The sequence below is a fragment of the Eubalaena glacialis genome, chromosome 9, assembly GCF_028564815.1.
Source record: "Eubalaena glacialis isolate mEubGla1 chromosome 9, mEubGla1.1.hap2.+ XY, whole genome shotgun sequence".
Lineage (NCBI taxonomy): Eukaryota > Metazoa > Chordata > Mammalia > Artiodactyla > Balaenidae > Eubalaena > Eubalaena glacialis.
Window position 1 is genome coordinate 8,618,672 of NC_083724.1, and position 22,374 is coordinate 8,641,045.

Consider the following 22,374-nt stretch of genomic DNA (forward strand, 5'->3'; position numbering starts at 1 on the left):
AGAAAGCCCGCACGCAGCAACGAAGACCCAACACGGCCGAAAATAAATAAATAAAATAAATAAATTAAAAAAAAAAAAAGACCCCCCCCCCAAAAAAAAAGAAACCCCAGACCAATTATTAGTTATCCCCTTCCTAGCTCTCCGTTCCCCTCTGCTCCCAGGCCAAGGCAACCATTAATCTACTTTCTGTCTCTACAGCTTTCCCTATTCTGGACTTTCATAGAAAATGGATCATGTAATATATACGGTCTTTTGTGACTGGCTTCCTTCACTTTGTGTAATGTTCCCAGGGAAAATCTGTAGTCTTAACTCCAGGGCACACTGCCTCAGGGAAGGGACCATGGAGTGTGGACAGCATACCATGGAAGAAGTGCACGGTGAAATCTACTGCTTTGAGCAGCAGCAGAGATTACAGGGGGACAGCTGTTTTCAGATAAGACAGCTGTTTTCAAGGACCCTTGGATCACGTTTCTGGGCTGTTCCTGAAGGTACCCTTGGGGCAAATGGGTAGCAGATGCAAGCAGACGGACTTCCGTCTGATCTAAGAAAGAACTCACAAGGGCCCCGACGAGGTCCACAAAGGAATGGGCTGGGTGACCCTCTGTGAAGGATGCTACAGGAGGAATGCCTCCCACACTGGGTGGGAGGCTGGCCTATGATGGTCAGTGACCCGTCCGAGACTAAATTCTTCGGTTCTGCCAAATTCACACCGGTAGAAGAAATGGTTAACAGATGAAAAGTCTGCTCAGATTTAGTTTAATGAGACTAGTCCTCTCTGAGTACAGTTTTGTTCACTGAATTCATCCCGCGGCTGTGTACTCAGCTGGACTAGAAATGAACACCAGCAAAATATTTGTTCTTCTCATTCCCCTGTGGTTTCTGTGAGGCTTCAACAATTGATGGCTCTTTGAACATCAAAGGAATTCATCCACTGAAGGTCCAGATTAGGCCCACTCTGGTATATTCTTATTTATTACTCAGTCTTAGGATCAGGGTACTTGGCTCCACCTTTCCAGATATCAACTAATTTTTAAAAAAATATTTATTTATTAGTTATTTTGGTTGCGCCGGGTCTTAGTTGCAGCATGCGGGATCCTCGTTGTGGCATGCGGGATTCTTAGTTGTGGCATGCAGACTTCTTAGTTGCAGTATGCGGGATCTTTTAGTTGCGGCATGCACGTGGGATCTAGTTCCCTAACCAGGGATCGAACCCTGGCCCCCTGCATTGGGAGTGTGGAGTCTTACCCACTGGACCACCAGGGAAGTCCAGATATCAACTAATTTTTTAAAATATCCTCTAGTTGACTTGATGATAATTCCTCCAAGCCAGGAATTTTACAATGCAACACAATCAGTTTAATATGTGAACTCAATCCAGTCTGCAAAGAGCATTTTTCTTTTTCTAATGTGTCATTCTATTATACCAAATTACGCTTGCCCCTTTTCTACGGAAAAGGCTCTTTTTCTGTAGACTGTCTTACCTAAGTCCAGCTACTTATGCAAATACCTGCCCCACAAATGGCCAAACACTGAAAAGGTATAGAGTTCAACAGTACTGTCTGATTAAGCAATACCGACTTGATATTAATGACCTTCCATTCGATTATTTCAGGTCAACAGGAGGAGACTGCCTCCTATACACTGCTCTGGTCAAGGAGAGAATTAGGGCAGGGCAGATTCTCATTTTTGACAGGATAATCTCTGGATAATCCTGAAACCTATTTTGGGAATAACTGATGTGGTTCTAAAAGGATTGCTCCTCAAGTTCTCCCCAAAGCCCAGTTTGTGAGGCTCAAACTAGATGGCGCATATGCAGCCTCAACCCCTCCATCTTCTAGAATCCTCACCTGCATCAAACACCAGCCCCTTAGGAGAGCCCCACAAGCCTCAGCTGAAGGAACAACTGCTGACATGTAACACAGCTTGTGTTCTTTCCCTAATTGGCTGCCTGAGTTCTAACCTATGTTTTAAATTTGTTTTCAGACAGAGATTTTGTTTAGTCACACGAAAATGCCTTAAATAGGCAATGCTATAATTAGCTCTAGCTGAAGTCTCATCTCCTAAAGTTGCTACTGTTGTCATCATCTTTTTTCTGTCTTTAATAAACTCTTCCCTTCTTTTGTCCCAGGACAGGCTTCTTGCTCACACGCCCTTTACAAAGAAAATTTCTCTGGCTGGCTGCCATTGGTTTCTCTGCCCACTGCCATTTTAAGTAAATTTTTCTCGACTGTCCCAATTTCTTCTGAAACAAAGGCAGATGCCAAAAATTGCTGGTTCTTTTCTAAAGAAAACTTGACCCAGTGGTGGTTAGCTACTGGGAGGCTTTGTGTAGTCACAAGGCCTTGGTTCACCCATCACCCACTGATAAGCCCTCACAGCTGATTCCTGTGCAAACCCTAGCTCCTCAGACATGTCCTGTGGGTTACATGAAGCAGCTACTGAAGTTTGATGTTGTGTTTTTCAATGCCTATTCCCATGGCAGATAACCCATTTTGAACTGAAGGGCCCCCAAATTCTCTTTTGCCTTTGCTACTTCTGCAAAACTGCAGCACTACTTTTTCTGCATGTTGCTAATACTGATACTATGGCAACAGGAAGTGGTATGGGGTTCGTGAGGCAGGGTGTCTTCCTGTTGCCCAGCTATTCACAAAAAGGCAGGTTCTCTCTCTAATACTTAAACCATTCGCCACAGACTAGCCTGTGCTCCGCCACAGGTAACAAACAAATAAAATGGATCATTCTCAATCTCTCAAAGCTGTATAATTTCACATTCATAAGCTGAAAGTAGAAGTAGTCCATACTAAATCCATACACCGAAAGGATAAAAAAGAATTGTTTCAGATGATAGAACTTAGTCACAGAGTTAAAGATTTTAGAGCCAATGTGACCCTGACGGGCTAGGCTCCCTTTGGTTAATCTAAAAGGTTTCCTTTCAATACTGGAAAGAAAAATGATCACTTTCTCCTTATTTGCCCTTAGAAATTTACTGCCAAAAAAATGGATTAGGATCAGTATCAGATGTGCCATGAACTGAAAAACACTGTGACTCCAGGTGAGGCACAAAGCATGGTATAAACACTGAATACACTCCCGTAGCCAAGAGCCCTCGATGCGCCTGGTGGCATATGCCAGGTGGGTAGGTTCATAAAAGCAGAAAGGCTCTCCTAGGCCCACACCTCCCTAAGCCCATAAGACACAGACCCTCTGAGTTTAGCCATCCTATCTTTCCAAGTGACTTATTCATCAGTTATGGATTGGAAAATATCCAGCTCACAACACCATTTTGTGTAAAACTCACTTGAAAAGATTTTAAAAAAAACTTGTCTCTAAGCCTGTTGGACTTAACCCAATGATTCTACCTTGCACAGTGTTAACCTTGGTCTTCCTAGGCTTATCCTAAGTAGGTTAAATAGCTTGGATGTTGATCCAAGATATTCTGGACATGAGTTAAAAATTTTATGTACACCTACCCAACAAACTAATTGGTTTAACTCACTGCCGTTTTACCAAAAATTTTTTTCACACTTAGCTATGAGATTCTGTAATTGTGGTATGTACAAATGGACCAAAGGAACTAACTTAGAAGAGAAACAATTTACTTAAAATACTCAGTAGTCTTCCTCCAGGTTATAAATCAGGCTAAGCCACAATAAATAAAATACTTGGAAAAGGTCAGCTACAGCTACAAAGTCAGATAGGAAAACATACCATGAGAGACAGAAGGGGAAGAAACAGCCTCTGCTTGAGGTTTTTATACAGAAAGGACAGCACATCTCTGTCCCCTCTTCCCCCTTGGCCAGGTGCCCACTCCAGAACAAGGGGAACAAAATCCCCTCCTAGGTGGGCCACACTTTCACTTTTACGAAGAATTTTCCCCTAGATTCTTTCATTCTAATCTGCAACCCTGTAAGAGATCACGATCCCATTTTCTGGATAGGCATGTCAATGGGGATGAGTCTAACCCATGAGAACTGTCAGTTCTCACCACCCACATGTCACGATCTGCCTGAAACCTCAGTTCCCATTTTTTCCAACTCCCACATGCTTCTGAGAGGAACCAGATCAGGGCCCACCACTGGCATGGAAATGAGAGGGGAGGGAGGGGTGCTCCCGGAGGAGGATGGATGAAACCATTAATGATGGGTAGAGGGGAGCATCAAAGCTTAGTCCTGAGGTCAGAAGGTGACATAAGCCGGACTCTTGAGACTTGGCCTCCTACTTTGGGGAAAGCCCCAGCAAAAAGGGGCTTTTCTATCATCAGAATGCCCAGAAGGTGCCCACCTGTACCCAGGGAGAGACTTTCCCCCTGGCCCAAGCGCCCACAGAAGCCAAGAAGGAGCTCTACTCCCCACACGGCATAAATGGGGTGTCCGTCTGTCACTCAGGAGGTCCCAGCCAGTCCGAGAGGCCGTCCCCCAAGCCTGCCAAGCTCCAAGGTACTGCCAAAGAAGCCGGTCGTGCAGACCAGGGCTGTCACCTGGACCTCCCGGAGGTGAGGGGGCGCGAAGGGGTCCCCTCCCCGCCCAGGCGGACGGTGCGTGTTGCCCACCTGGAGCTCGCCCTCTGTGCGGTGCAGTCCCAGGCGCCGAAGTCCCACGGCCAGGTCGTTGACACACAGGCCGCCGTCGCGGTTGACGTCGAGAGTCTGGAAAAGGCTCCAAAGGCGCAGCCGGTGGTCCGGGCCCCCGCAGACGGCGCCGCCGCAAGGGTCCACGGACGCCGGCGATGAGGCGGACGACGAGGCGGTGGCGGCGGCGTCCGGCGGCGGGGAAGCCACGCAGCGGCACAACACACTGCTCACCATCGGGCGTGAGGCAGGGGTGACGGGCCGGCGGGGAGAGCGCGGAAGACACGCCGGTGTCCTCAGTCCACTAGCGCGGGCTCCGAGGTGCCGGCAAGCTGGCGGGATGGGCAGCTTCCGGGAGCCCCGCCCCGCCGCGCGCCGCCTGGATGGCGGTGCCCCCAGGCACGACGCCGACCAGTCACAGACCCGGAGGGCCACCCGGAGGGGCGGAACCTCCCACCGAGGACTGCCCACGCAGCCCTTAACTACCCGAATCAATGGAGAGGGCGGGGCGATCCCGGCTCAGCCTGGGGCCATTCAAACTGAGGGAGGCGGGGATTGGCTGAGCCGGGCCGGAGAGAGGAAATCACGGTGCGATAGGCAGAAGTCATGTGATTGGCAGGCGGAAGGCCCCGCGTCCTATTTCCATTGAGAAACGCTGTTTAGACGGCGAAATCGTAAGGATGGGAGGGGCCGTCGTGTAAGGAGAGATCGCAATCTCCGGTGGGAAGTAGCATCTGCGTGAGGAGCAACTGTGAGCTGCGGTTGCAAGGCAGAGTTTGCGCCATTGGGTGGAACTGAAAATTAAATGGCTAACGGCTCAAGACCGAAAGCACTAGGAATCCTCAGGAAGCCGGGTTTTGGTAATCTAACTCTCTAAAACCACCAATAAAATAGCTGAATTTAACGGCGTAAAAGTCGTAATACTGATGATTGAACGACAGGACGACTTTCCAATGGAAGTGAGTAAAGGCTAGGTTGGGTGGAGCGCTCTGTAGCGACAGACACACCTTTAGACCAATGATCAGGCCAATTCCAGTAAGTAGGCATGCTCTTTAGCTGAGCGACAGATCGAAAGAACCAGTGATCGACGTGCTATCTGAGCCGCGACCAACTGGGAGGGCGGGTCCCCCTGGAGAAGGGCTGGGAGGTGGGAAGAGGGGAAGTGGGCGGATCTCCGCACATCCCGGCGGAAGAGGCAGATTCAGGAAGCCATTACGCAGCTGGCTGGCAGCAGCTGGGCCGGTCGGGGCTGGGCCCTACGCACTTTGCGTAGCAAGGGGGGTTACCAGAGGCCTGGTACTTGGCCTTGGACAAGGCCGGCCTATCCCCTGTAGGGGGGGGTGGGTGAGGAGCAAGGCTGAGGAAGGCGAGAAGGGGAATTGGGGCAGTTAGGGAATTATAGTTTCTTTAAAAAGCAAGGTGGGGAGAGGCCATGGCCGTCCCAGCCAAGAAAAGGAAGATGAACTTTTCTGAGCGAGAGGTGGAGATCATCGTGGAGGAGTTGGAACTGAAGAAGCACCTGCTGGTGAACCACTTCAACGCTGGGGTCCCTCTGGCTGCCAAGAGCGCGGCATGGCATGGCATCCTGAGAAGGGTCAATGCCGTGGCCACCTGCCGCAGGGAGCTGCCTGAGGTCAAGAAGAAGTGGTCTGACCTCAAGACCGAGGTCCGTCGCAAGGTTGCCCAGGTCCGGGCGGCTGTGGAGGGTGGCGAGGCCCCAGGGCCCACTGAGGAAGACGGAGCTGGTGGGCCTGGGACAGGTTGTGGCAGTGGCGCTGGTGGCCCAGCTGTAGCCCCCGTACTGCTCACCCCCATGCAACAGCGCATCTGCAACCTGCTGGGTGAGGCCACCATCATCAGCCTGCCCAGTACCACAGAGATCCACCCCGTGGCCCTTGGACCCACGGCTACTGCAGCCGCAGCCACGGTCACCCTGACACAGAGTGAGTGACCTCTCCCACCCAGTCCGGCGTGCCTAAATGGGAAGGGCCAGCAAGAGCTGGGGCAGCCCAGGGAAGGTTGGCTGCCAAGGGTCAAAGGTCAGATGGGAGTCTTGGAAGACCATGAGGCCTTCCAAGAGATCCCCAGACAGAAATGATCCTGTTCTCTCTGGGACTTCCTCAGCACGCAGTCTGGACTTCTGACGGGCTGGCTTGCTCTCCACTGTTTTGCCACCATTCATGTCCATGACTGAACTTTGTGGTCCTTGAAGACAGAGACCATGTTTATATCTCCACAGGACTTAACACAGGGCCTAGCACCTAGCAGGCAGTCAGGACATATTTGTTGAATGAATAGGTAGGTGGACATCGATTCTGGACAAAGACATTCTGGTTTTCAGTGTGGTGAACATTCATCAGGCACTGCTGAGGAACCTCATGGTTCCAGGTGTTAATCTACCCTTCTGTTCACTCATCAACCATTAGGGCGATTCTGTGCCAAACCCTGGGCTCGGCACTGGGATTACCAAAGTGTCTAAGAGATAGGCCGGTTATATTCTAGTAGGACAGTTAAGACGAATACATGAATAACTGCCCTGTCAGTTGGGAGAACCTAAGGACTCAGAAGAGAAAGGGGGCTTCCTGGTGGGGTTGGGGGCACACAGTGGATGTTGACATTAAAGGGTGGAGAAGACTGACCTTTCCCACATGCTTGGAGGCCCAAACAGTCCAGCTAGAATGGCTTCAAAGGTTCTCGGCTATGAATGACAACGAAACTGGTTGGTTGGACTTTTTAGTTCAGATAAAGGTTTGCAGCAATGACTGTTAAGTGCTCTCTGTGATGGGCTGGGAACTGTTTCGATCAGTGATTCTCAATGGGGCTTGGGGGCATTGGGTGTGTGTGTGTGTGTGAGTGCCATAACCCCACAGTGTCATATTTCTCAAGGATATGGAGGTGGGAGAGGGGATCAAACACTGGTCTAAATCAGTTGCTATTCTGGAAGAGGAAGGATCTTTAGGTATTCCATTGACCAAGGTGGTCAAGGAGACAGGGAGGCATTTATTGGGCACTTTAGCTACTGCCTTCCCACTCCCACCTCCTTTTCTGCTTGGCCGTAAAAGACATGGAAGTCAAGAAAGCACTGAAGGAGGCTGGACCAGTGGGGCACTTTGGGGAGCATGTGGCCCTGCCTTTATTAGCCAGAAGCAGCTCAGTGGGGTGATTATGAACACATTGGACTCTGGTATTGGGGGGAGACCTGCATTTCTTCCCGGACCTGATGAATCAGCTGACCTTAGGCAAGTCATTCCATGTTTCTGAGTCTACCTCCTTCTCTCTGAAAATGAATGTGACAGTATCTACCTCTTGGTGTCATTATGAGGATTCATGGAGCTAATGAGTGCAAAGGGTTAGCACATAGTAGGTGCTCTACATTTTTTGCTAGTCTTACTATTAGCATCTTTGCTTTTGCCAGATCTGGGGCTGGCCCTTTGGTTATTAAGTAAATTAAGATTCTAAACCCCTTAGATTCTAGATTTATATATGAAAGGCTGTAAAGCCAGGGGAGGGCTTAATGGCATCCTCCCCACCCCACATGGCCAGCCTCACTCTTTCTAGAAGGTGACCTGCCACTGCCTTTGCTCTTTCTTCCCCACAGTCCCCGCAGAGACTGCCTATCACACGCTGGAGGAGGGAGTGGTAGAGTACTGCACGGCCGAGGCCCCCCCACCCCTGCCAGCGGAGACCGCCGTGGAGATGATGGCCCAGCATGCCGACACCTCAGTCAAGCCGCAGGCGCTCAAGAGCCGCATAGCCCTCAACTCAGCCAAGCTGATCCAGGAGCAGCGGGTCACCAACCTGCATGTGAAGGAGATTGCCCAGCACCTGGAGCAGCAGAATGACTTGCTACAGATGATCCGTCGCTCCCAGGAGGTGCAGGCCTGTGCCCAAGAGCGCCAGGCTCAGGCCATGGAGGGCACCCAGGCGGCCCTGAGTGTCCTCATCCAGGTCCTCCGGCCCATGATCAAAGATTTCCGCCGCTACCTGCAGAGCAACATGCCCAACCCCACCACTGCCTCCGACCCTGGACAGGTGGCCCAGAATGGGCAGCCAGACAGCATCATCCAGTGAGGGCAGGGGTCGAGCCAGCCTTCCGCTGTGAATGGATGACACCACGTGGTCTTGTAAGTGGCTTGTATGGTTGGCCTCAGTCTAGGCCTGGCCATGTGGACGGCTCCCAGTTTGATAGACATTTAGGGGTCCACTGTTTCCAAGAAATGAAAGAGACTGGGAAGAAGAATTTGTTGGGTTCCTGGGACCCAAACTCTCTTCCCCCTACCCCTTGAGCTGTCCTGCTAAGAACCTGAAGATTGGATAGGTGGGGGTCAGGTGCTGGTGATGGGACCCATGTTGTCATGAGCCAGGGCTTGTGACATGACCCAGACTTGGACTAGGACATCTGTCGGCCCTCACTGGGGACCATCTCACAGCTTGGGGGTCTGTGTGGAAATACCCGCCCCCCGCCCAGGTGCCATCCTTTGGAGTAAGATAACATCAGTGGTGCTGGCAGTAGCACAAAAATATCTTCTTCCTCCCCTTGGGAGGCAGAGTGACAGCTGGGCCTGAGGAGGAAACCCCACCCTTTTCTCCTTCTCACTGTGCCTCAGTTCTCAGGGGACTCTAGTTAGTGCCGTGCTGTCCCCCCATCCCATTGCACCCGGGCACAGCAGGGGCCCTGTTAGTGCCCTGGGCTGCCCCTGCAGTACACCCAGGCTGCAGCCCGTCGGGCTCAGGAATTCTGTGTGTGGTGGGGACAGCTTGGGCGCCATCTGGTCTTCCACTGCGTCCCCGGGCAGCCCTTTGGTGGTTTGTCCCAACAGCTTTTGACTCAGGTCAAGCATCAGGCTTTGGGTGCCGTAAATTTTACTTACTGCCCCACTGCAGTGGGTCTGAGGCGACCTGTTGGCTTCTTCCAGAAGGCTTGCTGCAAGCCAGTTGTATTTATTCTGTTCATGAACCCCTCTGGGAAGGCTTCCGAGGGCAGCTCTGGCCACGCCCTGCCTCCTCTCCTCTCTACTGACTGTGCATTTCCAAAACTCAGTGCAGAAAACAGCCTGCTCAGCATCACACCCTGGACTCCCTTCTCACAGTATTCAGCGCCTTGTGTTCTTGTGAGACTCCCACTGACTGGTTAGGTGACTCTGAAGGCCTGATTGGCCCTGAATGTATGCAGTGGGAGAGTTGAAACTGACCTAAGAAGTGGGACCTTGGACTTCTGTGCTCGGGGAAGAGCAGACCGACCTCGGAGTGCCGAAGGAGGTGGTGTTCCCTGTTCTGTCTTGATGCTTCCTCCCCATTTGTAAGGACTTTACCCAGATGGCATTTGTCTGTTTCATTTTCAGAATCGCCATCAATTACCAAGACCCTTGCATCTTTCCCGATCATTTCCCAAGTTTGCCATTTTGCTGCCGAGGCCTTGGCCACACGTGACCGATGGTTACAACTCAAGGCTCCAGATCTCAGCTAAACAACAAAGGTGCTGCCCTTCTGGGCACGTTAAGAATCGCTCGGCTCCACTGTTGCAATTACGGGAAGATGCCCCCAAAGATGGTTGGGAGGTGACTGCTTTACCACCATCCTCTCTGTGGCGGACATGTGCAGTGCCAGCTACAGAACAGTGGAGAGGAATCAGGCTGGTGAGGGAGTTGGGTGGCAGAAGGAAAGGTCTTCTCAGTGTGGCTGGAAAGCAGCAGCCCCTGGCAGCCTGGGTGCCCTCCCTCCATGGAGCCTGATGGCCTCATCAGGGTAGCTTCGGGGACTTCCTGAGGGTTTGCAGCTTGGTTTGGTTTTTCTCTGGGGTTGGCAATCTGAGCCAGTATTGTGTCTGTTCCAACTGGGTATAAAGAGGAAGCTTGGATCGCTTCAACTGACTGGTTCTTTCCAGATCATAATTTTAAATTAAAGAAATATCACTTTTTTTGATATACATGTCTGTGTCTTCACTGGTTATATATAGAAGAGATAGGGGCTGGCAGAGAGCAGAGGCTCACAGGTCAAATCCGGCCCCCCCACCTGTCTTTGTAAATAAAGTTTTACTGGAACACAGCCATACCCCTTCTTCTGCTTAATGTCTGGCTGTTTTTCTGCTACAATAGCAGAGTTAAGTAGTTGTGACAGAGCATCTGGCCCACAAGCCGAAAGTATTTACTCTCTGGCCCTTTCCGGAAAAGGCTGCCTACCCCTGGTTTAGGGCAGTGTCTCAAACTCTGGATGAGAATTACATGGGGTGTTTTTAATATAACCAATCCCTGGCCTCATCTAAAACCTAGATGAGACTCCTGGAGGGAGAGCTCTAAGAATATGCATGGTAAACAAGTTCTCTGGGTGATTCTGATATTTTCTGAAGGTTAAGAACTTTGGCTCAGAGACTGGAAGACAAACTCAGCTGGAATCAGGATAATGCCCCAGGGAGGGCTGGTTCTCAGGAGTTTCTGTTCAACAGTTGAGCAGTCCTGCTAAGCAGAGATTCTCACTTGAGATTGGCCTTCATTCTGGAGGGAGCCCAGCCTTTCTGGACACAGTTATCACTCTCGCCAATATTTAGTGATAATAAAAACTGACAGTTACCGAGCCCAGGCATTATAGGCATTACCTTATTGACTTCTTGCAACTGCCCCATGAATTAGGTACTAATGCTGTTCTCAGTTGACAGATAAGGCCACTGAGGATCAGAGAGGTTGAACAATTTGCCTAAAGTCGCACAGCTATCTTATGCCCTGGGGTGGCCCATCTCTTTAACCGCTGTTCTTTTTTTTTAATTTATTTTTTAATTTTTATTTTTGGCTGTGTTGGGTCTTTGTTGCTGTACCCAGGGTTTCTCTAGTCGCGGCGAGCGGGGGCTACTCTTTGTTGCGGTGCGCGGGCTTCTCATTGCGGTGGCTTCACTTGTTGCGGAGCACGGGCTCTAGGCACGTGGGCTTCACTAGCTGTGGCACGCGGGCTCAGTAGTTGTGGCACGCGAGCTCTAGAGCGCAGGCTCAGTAGTTGTGGCGCACGGGCTTAGCTCCTCCGCAGCATGTGGGATCTTTCTGGGCCAGGGCTCGAACCCATGTCGCCTGCATTGGCAGGCGGATTCTTAACCACTGTGCCACCAGGGAAGCCCCTAACTGCTGTTCTTAACTTTTACTACTCTGACCCTGCTGCCGGTGAGATGTGAAATCACTTAAAGATGATTTGAGCCTGATCTTGAGTTTCTAGGTCAGATGAGAAGGCCCAAGAGGCAGCTTGTGTTATTGTTCTTCCTGGCACTTGAAAGGGAACACAGTGACTTCTACTCTTTGTAGGCTTTGCACTTATTCATATAATAGGGAAAAGCGTGGTTTAACAGAATTAAACCCACTGTACCTCAATGGTGCTGGTGGAGAATGGTCACTTATACGGGGGTGATTTATTTGGAATCCTACCTGAAATGTGGAGTTTTGTGTAAATGAAATCCTCCAAGCCACTGAAGCTTGCTACTTCAAGTATTGAAACCTTTTACTTTTTTTTTTTTTCCCCGTGCCGCGTGACATGTGGAATCTTAGTTCCCCAACCAGGGATGAACCCACACCCCGTGCAGTGGAAGCGCAGAGTCTTAACCATTGGACCACCAAGAAAGTCCCAAAACTTTTTACATTTTTGATGGAAGTCTCTCAAAAAGATTCCCTTTGTGAGCTGTATTTTATCCAGCTGTTTCTTACTCAATAGAGTTTGTACAGCAGGTCTGGAGAGGCAGTGCTTCTGCGTGGAGAGCCCCTGTGATCAGGCAGGTTTGGGCCCGAGATCAGCTCCACCCCTTATTCACTGCATCTCTGAAGTTTTCTGGGCCTCGGTTTTCTCAGTTCTAAAATGGGGATGATGAGGACTTCCCTGGTGGTCCAGTGGTTAAGACTCTGCACTTCCACTGCAGAGGGCACGGGTTCAATCCCTAGTCGGGGAACTAAGATCCTGCACGCAGCGCAGCCCAGCCAAAAAAAAAAAAAAAAAAAAAAAACTTAAAAAAAAAATAAATTGGAGATGATGAATAGTAGTCCCTACTTGACAGGGGTGTTATGAGGTGTTATAATTTATTGAGCACTGACTATGTCCAGATACTGTTCTAAGTACTGTGTGTACTAACTCATTTCATGAGATCATGTACGTAAAACACTTAGCATGAGCCGAGGAGGACATAGCATGTGCCCAATAAATACCGGCTGCTGCCGTTGTTATTACAGTATCTGGTACTCCAAAGGGCTAACTAGTGCATCTTTCTTTCTTTCTTTCTTTCTTCCTTCCTTTCTTTCTTTCTCTTTCTTTCCTCCTTCCTTCCTTCCTTCTTTCCTTCCTTCCTTTCTTTCTTTCTCTTTCTTTCCTCCTTCCTTCCTTCCTTCTCTTTCTTTCTTTCTCTTTCTTTCCTCCTTCCTTCCTTCCTTTCTTTCTTTCTCTTTCTTTCCTCCTTCCTTCCTTCCTTTCTTTCTTTCTTTCTCTTTCTTTCCTCCTTCCTTCCTTCCTTCCTTTCTTTTTCTTTCTTTCTTTCTTTGTTTCTTTCTTCCTTTCTTTCTTTCTTTCTCTTTCTTTCCTCCTTCCTTCCTTCCTTCCCTCTCTCTCTTTCTTTCTTTTTCTTTGGCCGCACTGTGCGGCATGTGGGATCTTAGTTCCCTGACCAGGGATCGAACCTCTGCCTCCTGCAGTGGAAGCTCGGAGCCCTAACCACTGGACCACCAGGGAAGTCCCTAGTGCGTCTTTTCTTGACATCACAATGGGAGCTCTGTCAAAAGTGGCAGATTACAAAAGATGCACAGGGAGCAGAGAGTAGGAAGGATTGACGGTAGAGTGGGGCATGGGGACCAAGGCCAGTGCGGGGGAAGGGCTGCACACAGGAGGCTCTGGCTACAAGGGCTCTGAAAGAGGTGGGTTGAACAAGTTGTCAGAGCTGAGATGCAGGAATTCCCTGGCGGTCCAGTGGTTAGGACTCGGTGCTTTCTCAGCCAAGGGCCCGGGTTCAATCCCTGGTCGGGGAAATAAGATCCCGCAAGCCGTGCAGTGCAGCCAAAAACAAAAAAAAAGAGCTGGGATGCCGTGTGTCACAGTAGGCAACAAGCCCAAATGAGAGTAACAGTCAAGTTTTTAATCACTTACTGTGATGATATAAGCAAGAGGGGAAAGTGCCAGCTCTCCCAGTGTTGCATTTTTCCCCATGGGACGGTGCTGGGCAGGGTCAGATGTGTTGCAGATGAGGAATCATTTCACTGTTGAGGGAAGCCCCTGCTTTACGGACTTGTGTGTGTGTTGGGGGAATGAGAGCAGGAAGGGCCAGGAATGAAAAAGTACGGAGTCAGAGCAAAGTGTCTCCCCACTCCTCCTTATATGACGGTCTTGGCCGAGGCAACTGAGGCCTCAGAATGGAAGCTCCTGGGCTAGGAATGCAGCTTTGCATAAGAGCACAAGAGGCCTTCCACATAAAGCCTTTGAAATGGCCTGTGATTGGGCCTGAAAGATCACACATTGGTTTGTGGCCAGGAGCTAGACTCCTCACAAGTGTGTCCCAGGTCTTTGGAGTCAGCCTGCTTCTTACTGGCTGTGTGCCCTGGCATGAGGTCATTTACTTTCTCTAAGCCTTGGCTTCCTTATCTAAAAATCCTTCTCTAATGAGGTTGATGTGAGAAGTTAACAAGTTAATGCTCACAGAATACTTAGCACAGTGCCTGGCACATAGTAGGTGCTAAATAATGGTAACTGCTTCAGTGAGCTATTGCTGTGTAACAAATCACCCTAAAACTTAGAGGCTTAAAACAATAATCATTTATTTGCCCATGATTTTGCAGGATGAGCAGGGCCCAGAGAGAACAGCTTGTCACTGTCTCTCAGTGTCAGCTGGGGCAGTTTTACTGGGCCTGGGGGCCCATCCACTTTCAAGATGGTTCTCTCACATGTCTTGTAAGCTGATGCTATATGAGGGCTGGGCACTCTGCTGAATCTGTCATCTAGGGCCAGGGGTGGGGTAGGCACCTCAGTTCTCCTCTACCTGGGCCTCTCCATGCAGCTGCTTGGGCTCCCTCACAGCATGGTGGTTGGGGGTTCCAAGAACGAAGAAGTGGAAACTGCTGGTCCTCTTAAAGGTTAGGCTTAGATCTGGCACAGCATCACTTTGTAATATTCTCTTGGTCAGGCAATCCTAGGCTGGCCCAGATTCGAGGGGATGAAGGAATAGACTCCATCTCTCTCTTTTTTAAAAAAAAAATTTATTTATTTATTTATTTGGCTGGGCCAGGTCTTAGTTGCGGCACGTGGGATCTTCGTTTGCCGCGTGTGGGATCTTCGTTGCGGCATGCGGGATCTTTTTAGTTGCAGCATGCAACGTCTAGTTCCCTGACCAGGGATCGAACCTGGGCCCTCTGCATTGGGAGTGTGGAGTCTTAGCCACTGGACCACCAGGGAAGTACCTAGACTCCACCTCTTGATGGAGGTGTGGCTACTGATACAGGGAGAGGAGGACCTGATGGTGGCCATCATTGGAAATAAGCTAACATGCTGCTTTTATTATAAATTGGTGTCAGGACTCCAGACCCATGAAAGATAACCTCTCCTCCTCGTTGAGGACTCCTTGCAGTCCATCAATCAGGAGGCAAGGGATCTCCCCAAGTTTTGCAAGGGAATCTATTGAAGTTATTCCATTTCCTGTAGCTTTGAGTCAAGACATTAGAAGGAGAAAATAGAAGGAGAAAAACGTTGGCAAGACCTGGGTCACTTTGACTCTTTTTACTCTGGAAATCTTTATACGTTAGAAAGGAGTCCGGGGCCAAGGTGGGGACCATCTGTGCAGACCCACTGGGAAATCTCACTGAAAAGACTTCCTGACTCCGGGAGAAATTCTAGACAATCGGTTAGGGCCTTGGAGGGTGGCAAGGTGGCTGTTGAGAGGAACAGGCAGGGACAAACTCACTCTCTTGGTTAGAGAAAATGAGCTAAACTTGGTGTGGTATTTACAAAGGGGTACGTGGTTCTCAGAATGGCCTGTCCAGCGACAGAGGCCTAGAGGCTGAGCTGGAATGTACTGGTTCTCTGCTGACTCAGGACGGTCACCCTCTCTGCCCGCCTCTTCCTGGGCAGCCCTCAGGGCTCAGCCTGGATGTCACTAGCTCAAGAGACCCTTCCCCACCCCACCCCCAGCCCAGGTAGGCTCCCCGCTGCTGTGCACACCCATAGCCCCTGCGGTCGGCTCCCTAACTCTCATTCCACGTGGACTTGCTTGTTTTCCAACTGACCCCTCACTGGGAGCCTCTTGGCTTCAGCGACCTTGTCCACTTTGTTATCAACTATAGCCCAGCTCTGCGAATGGCACCGCCCTTCCCCTAGTTGCCCAGGCAGGAAGCCCAGGTGACATCCTTGGCTCCTCCTACTGCCTCACCCCTCGCATCCACTATCTGTTAAGACTCCTCCGGACATTCCTTAAATCTGTCCAATCTGTCTCTCTCTTCCCTAATCCAACCCTGCCTTCTCTCTCACCTGGGTTACCCACAGCAGCCTCTTCACTGGCCTCCCTGCCTCCAGGCCTTTCTGAGGATGGTCTTTTGAAGCAAATCTAACCAGGCTTCTCCCTGTTCTATCCCTTCAATGACTTTCCTTAACTCTCGAATTGAAGTATAAGCTCTTGAACGTAACCTACAGACATGGTCTGATGCTGCTTCCTACCTTGTACTCCTTTCCAGCCACACTGAAAGTTTACTTCCTTGTCATTTATATCTCAATAAAACTGGGGGGTGTGGTCGGGGGCAGAAACAAAAGAAAATTTACTTCCTTAAAAAGGCTGGGCTCTTTCTACCCTCCAAACCTTTGTCTTTGCTGTTCCTCTTGCTCAGAACAACTTTCTTGCCCATCCCTTTCCTAATTCCTATTCATCCTTCACATCCAGCTTGGGCGTCAGGGAGCATTATTCGGTCACACCCCGTGTTTCCTCCCTCACACTGTGCTGTAATCGCACTTTTATTTTTAAATTTAATTTTATGGGTTTTTTTTAAAAATTATTTTTTATTGGAGTATAGTTGATTTACAACGTTGTGTTAGTTTCTGCTGTACAGCACAGTGAATCAGTTATACATATACATATATCCACTCTTTTTTAGATTCTTTTCCCATATAGGTCATTACAGAGTATTGAGTAGAGTTCCCTGTGCGGTAGGTTCTTATTAGTTACCTATTTTATGTATAGTAGTGTGTATATGTCAATCCCAATCTCCCAATTTATCCCTCCCCCCTTTTTTAATTTTAATTTTAATTTTTTCGCACTTTTAAATGTTTGGGTCCTGCTATAGGAGGGTTTCTCAAGCTCAACACAATTGTCATGTTGGGCTGGATCATTCCGTGTTGTGGGAGGCTGTCTTATGCGCTGTAAGGTAGTTAGCGGCATCCTGACCTCTGTACACTGGATACCAGTAGCAAGTCCCCTCCTCCAGTCAGGACAATCAGAAATGTATCCAGACATTGCCAAGTGTCCCATGGTGGGGAGAGCAAAATCACCCCCGGTTAAAAACAACTGCCCTGGGAATTTCCCGACAGTCCATTGGTTAGGACTTGACACTTTCACTGCCATGGCCTGTGTTCAATCCCTGGTTGGGGAACTAAGATCCTGCAAGCTGCCCGGAACAACCAAAAAATGAAAATAAAAAAGAACAACTGTCCTACGGCAATAACATCTGTCTTATTCATAGTTTCTTGCCAAGTACATGGCACAGTCCCCGGATATCTATTTAATCCACATTTTTTAAAAGTAATTTTATTTATTTATTTATTTATCTATCTATCTATTTATTTATGTTTTGGCTGCTTTGGGTCTTCATTGCTGCATGCAGGCTTTCTCTCTAGTTGTGGAGAGCGGGGACTACTCTTCGTTGCGATGCATGGGCTTCTCACTGCGGTGGCTTCACCTGTTGCGGAGCACAGGCTCTAGAGCGCAGGCTCAGTAGTTGTGGCACACGGGCTTAGTTGCTCCACACCAAGAGGGATCTTCCTGGACCAGGGCTCAAACCCGCGTCCCCTGCATTAGCAGGCAGATTCTTAACTACTGAGGCACCAGGGAAGTCCCTAATCCACTTTTTATTGCGGTGTTGGTTGAATTAAATGTCAACAGCATTCCCATAAGATGTTTTGCATTTCCCCATTTGATAGATGAAGAGACTAAAGCCAGGACTCACCTGGTGGCACATCGTTTGTAAAGGGCAGAGCTGGGAGTCTATCCCAGGTGTGTCTGGCTACACAGCCTCTTCTTTATGAGTCAGCCTCTCATGAGAGGCTGAGCATGAATCAGCCTTCTGGAGCTGTGGCCTGGACCCTGGACCTGTGACAGATGTGTCAGGAACCCCACCCTGAGTGGCCCTGCCTCACCTGACTGTTGTGACTTTGGGCAGGTCACACCTCCCCACTGGGCTGTGGGGTTTCCCCTCCTGTGCAGCCCCCTTCTGCTGAGAGCTGATGAGAGGATTAAATGAGATAAATGGAGTAGGTGAGTGATGCAGGGGCTGTCTGTGCACGGGAGCTCCACACAGGGCCTGGCCTGTAAAAGGTAATGGATATGAAGAGAGGAAGAGGCAGGAAGGGGCCTTCCTGAGGACCCCTGACAGCACATTCTCCAAGGATTCTGCTGATCCTGAGGCCTACAGCCTACAGCTACTCAGATAAGAATCCCTTGGCTCAGATAACAGGTTCCTGCCTGCATCTGCAAGAGGTTAGCTAGATAGAGGCTGTACTCTAGGCTTCAGGCAATCCTGACAGGCAAGAATGTGGGCCCGACCTGCCAGGTAGTCCCTTTTTACAAAAGCAGCCAGAAATCTGGGCTTTTATGAGAAATCTCCCAGTTTAAATATTTCAACTACTAAATATTTGTAAACCCTGTGCAAGGCAAATGAAACACACCTGTGGGCTAAAGTCAAGCCATGGATGTCAGGTTGCAAGCTGTACGTCACCCTTTGGGGGCCGGTCTGTACCCCTCAGGAGGAGCCAGAGGAAGGCAGAGGTTGGTAGGCAGGAGGTCTGGGCACCAGATCCCTCTTTCTCTTGCGCCTCAGTCTCCCCATCCATATGATGGGTGTGGGCCATCCTAGCTGGAATGGTTCCTAGGAAGGTGGTCCCTCCTGGATACCCCTCCTTTGCCCAGGCTGGGCCTGACTCAGTGGGAGGATCTGGCCTGGGCTCTTTACTTGGCTCCAAGCTGAGTCAGTCATGACACATGTGGCAGTGATAGTCACGTGCCACCTGCCTGTCAGGAACCAAGAACAAACGGGGACTGGCCACTGCAGGGGACGCCCACCAGGGCTGAGTCTGGCAGAAGCACTGTTTCCAGCCAGGCCTCCAACAGGGTCCTGTCCAGGTGCGAGTTTGGGCCAAAAGGCCTCCATGATCTCCTATGGCTGTTTTTAGTGCCTGCTCAACACCCAGGGTTCCTCTTGGCTGTGGCACTCTGGTTTTTCTTTGAGGAACCATCCCTCCTCCAGTCTCAGTCCATTCAGTTTGAGGGAGAGATCCCAGTTCTGGCTGCAGTTGTAAGGATGTGGTGCAGGACTGGTCCATGAGAGGAACAGCATTCTTCTGTCCACAGTGATTGGTTAAGGGTGAGCATGTGACCTAATTGGACCTATGGGAGTCTGCCCTGGGACTTTTGCTCTTTCCATTCCTGTTTCCAAGCTGGTGGGATGAAAACCCGAGGCTCTGGGAAGGTCACCTAACCTAAGCCCACCTAATAATGAAGCCAACCAAGGAAAGGCTAAGCAGCTGAAATCTAAGAAAGATTTCAGCTGGGGTTTGAGTACCTGAATCCAGCAATTTGTTTTTTCTTTTTTAATAGATCCTTATTGGAGTATAATTGCTTCGCAATACTGTGTTAGTTTCTGTTGCACAACAAAGCGAATCAGCCATATGCATACACACGTCCCCACATCCCTTCCCTCTTGAGCCTCCCTCCCATCCTCCCTATCCCACCCCTTTAGGTCATCGCAAAGCACTGAGCTGATCTCCCTGTGCTGTGCTGCTGCTTCCCACCAGCCAACTAGTTTACATTCGGTAGTGTATATATGTTGATGCTACTCTCACTTCGTCCCAGCTTCTCCCTTCCACCCCATGTCCTCAAGTCCATTTTCTATGTCTACCTCTTTATTCCTGCCCTGCAACTAGGTTCATCAGTACCTTTTCTTTTCTTTCTTTCTTTTTTTTTTTAGATTCCATATATATGCGTTAGCATATGGTATTTGATTTTCTCTTTCTGACTTACTTCACTCTGTATGACAGACTCTAGGTCCATCCACCTCACTACAAATAACTCAATTTCATTTCTTTTTATGGCTGAGTAATATTCCATTGTATATATGTGCCACATCTTCTTTACATTCATCTGTCGATGGATATTTAGGTTGGTTCCATGTCCTGGCTATTGTAAATAGTGCTGCAATGAACATTGTGGTACATGTCTCTTTTTGAATTATGGTTTTCTCAGGGTATATGCCCAGTAGCGGGATTGCTGGGTCATATGGTAGTTCTATTTTTAGTTTTTTAGGAACTTCCATACTGTTTTCCATAGTGGGTGTAACAGCAATTTCTGAAGCTAGATCTACCCTCCTGGATGTACCAGCTACAGCACCTGCAAATCTCCAGTCATTTTAAGCAGGTGTTTGTCATTAGCATCTGAAAGAGTCCTAATGCTTTTGCCAACCCTAAGGGTCTATGATTCAGATTCCAGGTCAAAGTATCTTCAGAGTACTGGCCTAGACTAGTTGTTTCTCATGCTATAACCTGAGAAGATTTACCTTTAGGATCATCTGGGCTGTTAATGCACATTTCTGAGCCCCACCTCAGACCAACCGAAACAGATACTGGAGGTGTTGGAGTGGGAGTAGGCATGTGGATTTTCAGCAAGCTCCCACTTGACTCTGACTAAACCTCAAGGTGGAGAACACTGGTGGCCTCTGTCCCTCCTTTTTCCACCCTCCTCCCTCCACGTTTGAATCACGTGATTCCACCCATCTGGCCACAGCTGATTGGACGAGGAGAGGATACCTGGTCCAAACTGGGCCAATTGGCTTTCTTTCCCCCAAATTTGGAATTGGGATCCAGAAACCTGCTCAGTTTTTGCGGCTGTTTGAACTTACTTCCACTCACACTCCAAGAAGTAGAAAAGGTTGCTCAGGGAATTCCCTGGCGGTCCAGTGGTTAGGGCTGTGTGCTTCCATTGTAGGGGGCATGGTTCCGTCCCTGGTGGGGGAACTGAGATCCTGCATGCCTCGTGGCACGGCCAAAAAATTAAAAAAAAAAAAAATTGTTGCTCAGAGGAGGGAGAGGAAGGAGAGAACACAGGAGGGGAGGCGGGGCTGAGAGAGTTCAATGTAAGTGACCACCATACCATAAGTTTCCCCACCCTGACACCCCTGCGCAAGTCCCCCTTCCCACTGCCTGCGGAACCCCGTATTTTTACAGCCCCTTCCACTTTCTGCAGTAACTAACTCGGGTGATTTCTGCTACTTGTAACCAAGAGACCTTTACCTAAGCTGTAGTTTATTTCTCAAGATCTCAGTTTCCTTATCTGTAAAATGACTAGCGCCATGATACATAATACCTTTCCTGGGTATGCAGCGGGTCCTCACAGAGGAGCCGCTGCTTAAACCACTCCTTCCATCAGGAGAGGTCTTGGTGACATGGGGTATAGGTGGCAGAAGGATTTCACTGCAACAGTGCTTCTCAAAGTTTGATGTGCATTGAAATTGCCTGAAATCTGTTTAAAATGCGGATTCCTGGACCCTACACTTCCTGGATCCTGCAGATTCTTGGTGCTCCTTTAAAATCATCCTTCCCTCCCTGCTCCCTCTCCCCAAACAATCATGGGTCTCCTTTCTGTCACTATAGATGAGTTTGCATTTTCCAGAATTTTACCTAAATGAAATCATGCAGCGTGTACTGTTCTTTTGACTGGCTTTTTTCACTAAGCCTAATTATTTTGAGAAGCACCCATGTTGATGTGTTTATCAATGCAGTAGTTCACTTTTTATTGTTAAGTAGGATACACTATAATTTGTCGGTTTTTAAATATTTATTTATTTTATTTATTTTTGTCTGCGTTGGGTCTTTGTTGCTGCGTGCGGGCTTTCTCTAGTTGCGGTGAGCGGGGGCTACTCTTCGTTGCGGTGCTCGGTGCTTCTCCTTGCAGTGGCTTCTCTTGTTGTGGAGCACAGGCTCTAGGCGCACAGGCTTCAGTAGTTGTGGTGCAGCACAGGCTTAGTTGCTCTGCTGCATGTGGGATCTTCTCGGACCAGGTCTCGAACCCGTGACCCCTGCATTGGCAGGCGGATTCCTAACCACTGCGCCACCAGGGAAACCCTGTAATTCGCTTATCTATTCAACCACATATTGATGGATATTTCAGTTGTTCCAATTTTTAGCTATGAGAGATCAAGCTGCTGTGAACCTTGTGTTGTCCTTGTGTACAAGTCTTTGTGGGTACCAGTGCTTACATTCCCTTGAATAAATACTAGGAGTGGAATGGCTGGATTATATGGCTGGTGTATGGTTAACATTTTAAGAAACTGCCAAACTGTTTTTCAAAGTAGTTGCACCATTTTACATTCCCACCAACGGTGTATGAGAGCTCTGGTGGCTCCACATTCTTGCCAACATTTGGTGGGGTTTTAATTTTAACCATTCTAGTAGGTGGGAAGTAGTATCTCATTGTGGTTTTAATTTGCATTTCCTTAAGACTAATGGTGTTGTTATTTTCCATCTGTAGATCTTCTTTGATGAGGTGACTATTCTATTTAAATTCTCCTCTTATTAATAAGTGTTGAGAGTTCTTTATCTAGATACAAGTCCTT

General features: G+C 49.1%; 2 protein-coding genes across 3 annotated transcripts in view; one reads left to right on the forward strand and one right to left on the reverse strand.

Annotated features, from left to right (window-relative positions):
- The window catches only part of SLC25A25 (solute carrier family 25 member 25), a 34,092-nt gene extending 29,078 nt beyond the window's left edge, over positions 1 to 5,014 (reverse strand). Inside the window, exon 1 of the mRNA XM_061199858.1 lies at positions 4,550 to 5,014. Within this exon, the coding sequence (XP_061055841.1) occupies positions 4,550 to 4,804 (255 nt within the window). The 5' untranslated portion in view covers positions 4,805 to 5,014. The remainder of the gene's footprint in view (positions 1 to 4,549) is intronic.
- Positions 5,015 to 5,953: 939 nt separating this feature from the next.
- On the forward strand, positions 5,954 to 10,415 carry NAIF1 (nuclear apoptosis inducing factor 1). Of its 2 annotated transcripts, XR_009702127.1 has the most exons (3): positions 5,954 to 6,510; positions 8,166 to 8,691; positions 9,910 to 10,415. XR_009702127.1 is itself a non-coding variant. In XM_061200947.1 (2 exons), the coding sequence occupies exons 1-2, from the start codon at positions 6,000 to 6,002 to the stop codon at positions 8,636 to 8,638; spliced, it is 984 nt and encodes a 327-aa protein (XP_061056930.1). In that variant the 5' UTR covers positions 5,954 to 5,999; the 3' UTR covers positions 8,639 to 10,415. The 2 variants fall into 2 exon arrangements, 1 of the variants encoding a protein (XP_061056930.1); XM_061200947.1 differs by having other exon boundaries at positions 8,166 to 10,415.
- The last annotated feature ends 11,959 nt before the right edge of the window (positions 10,416 to 22,374 follow it).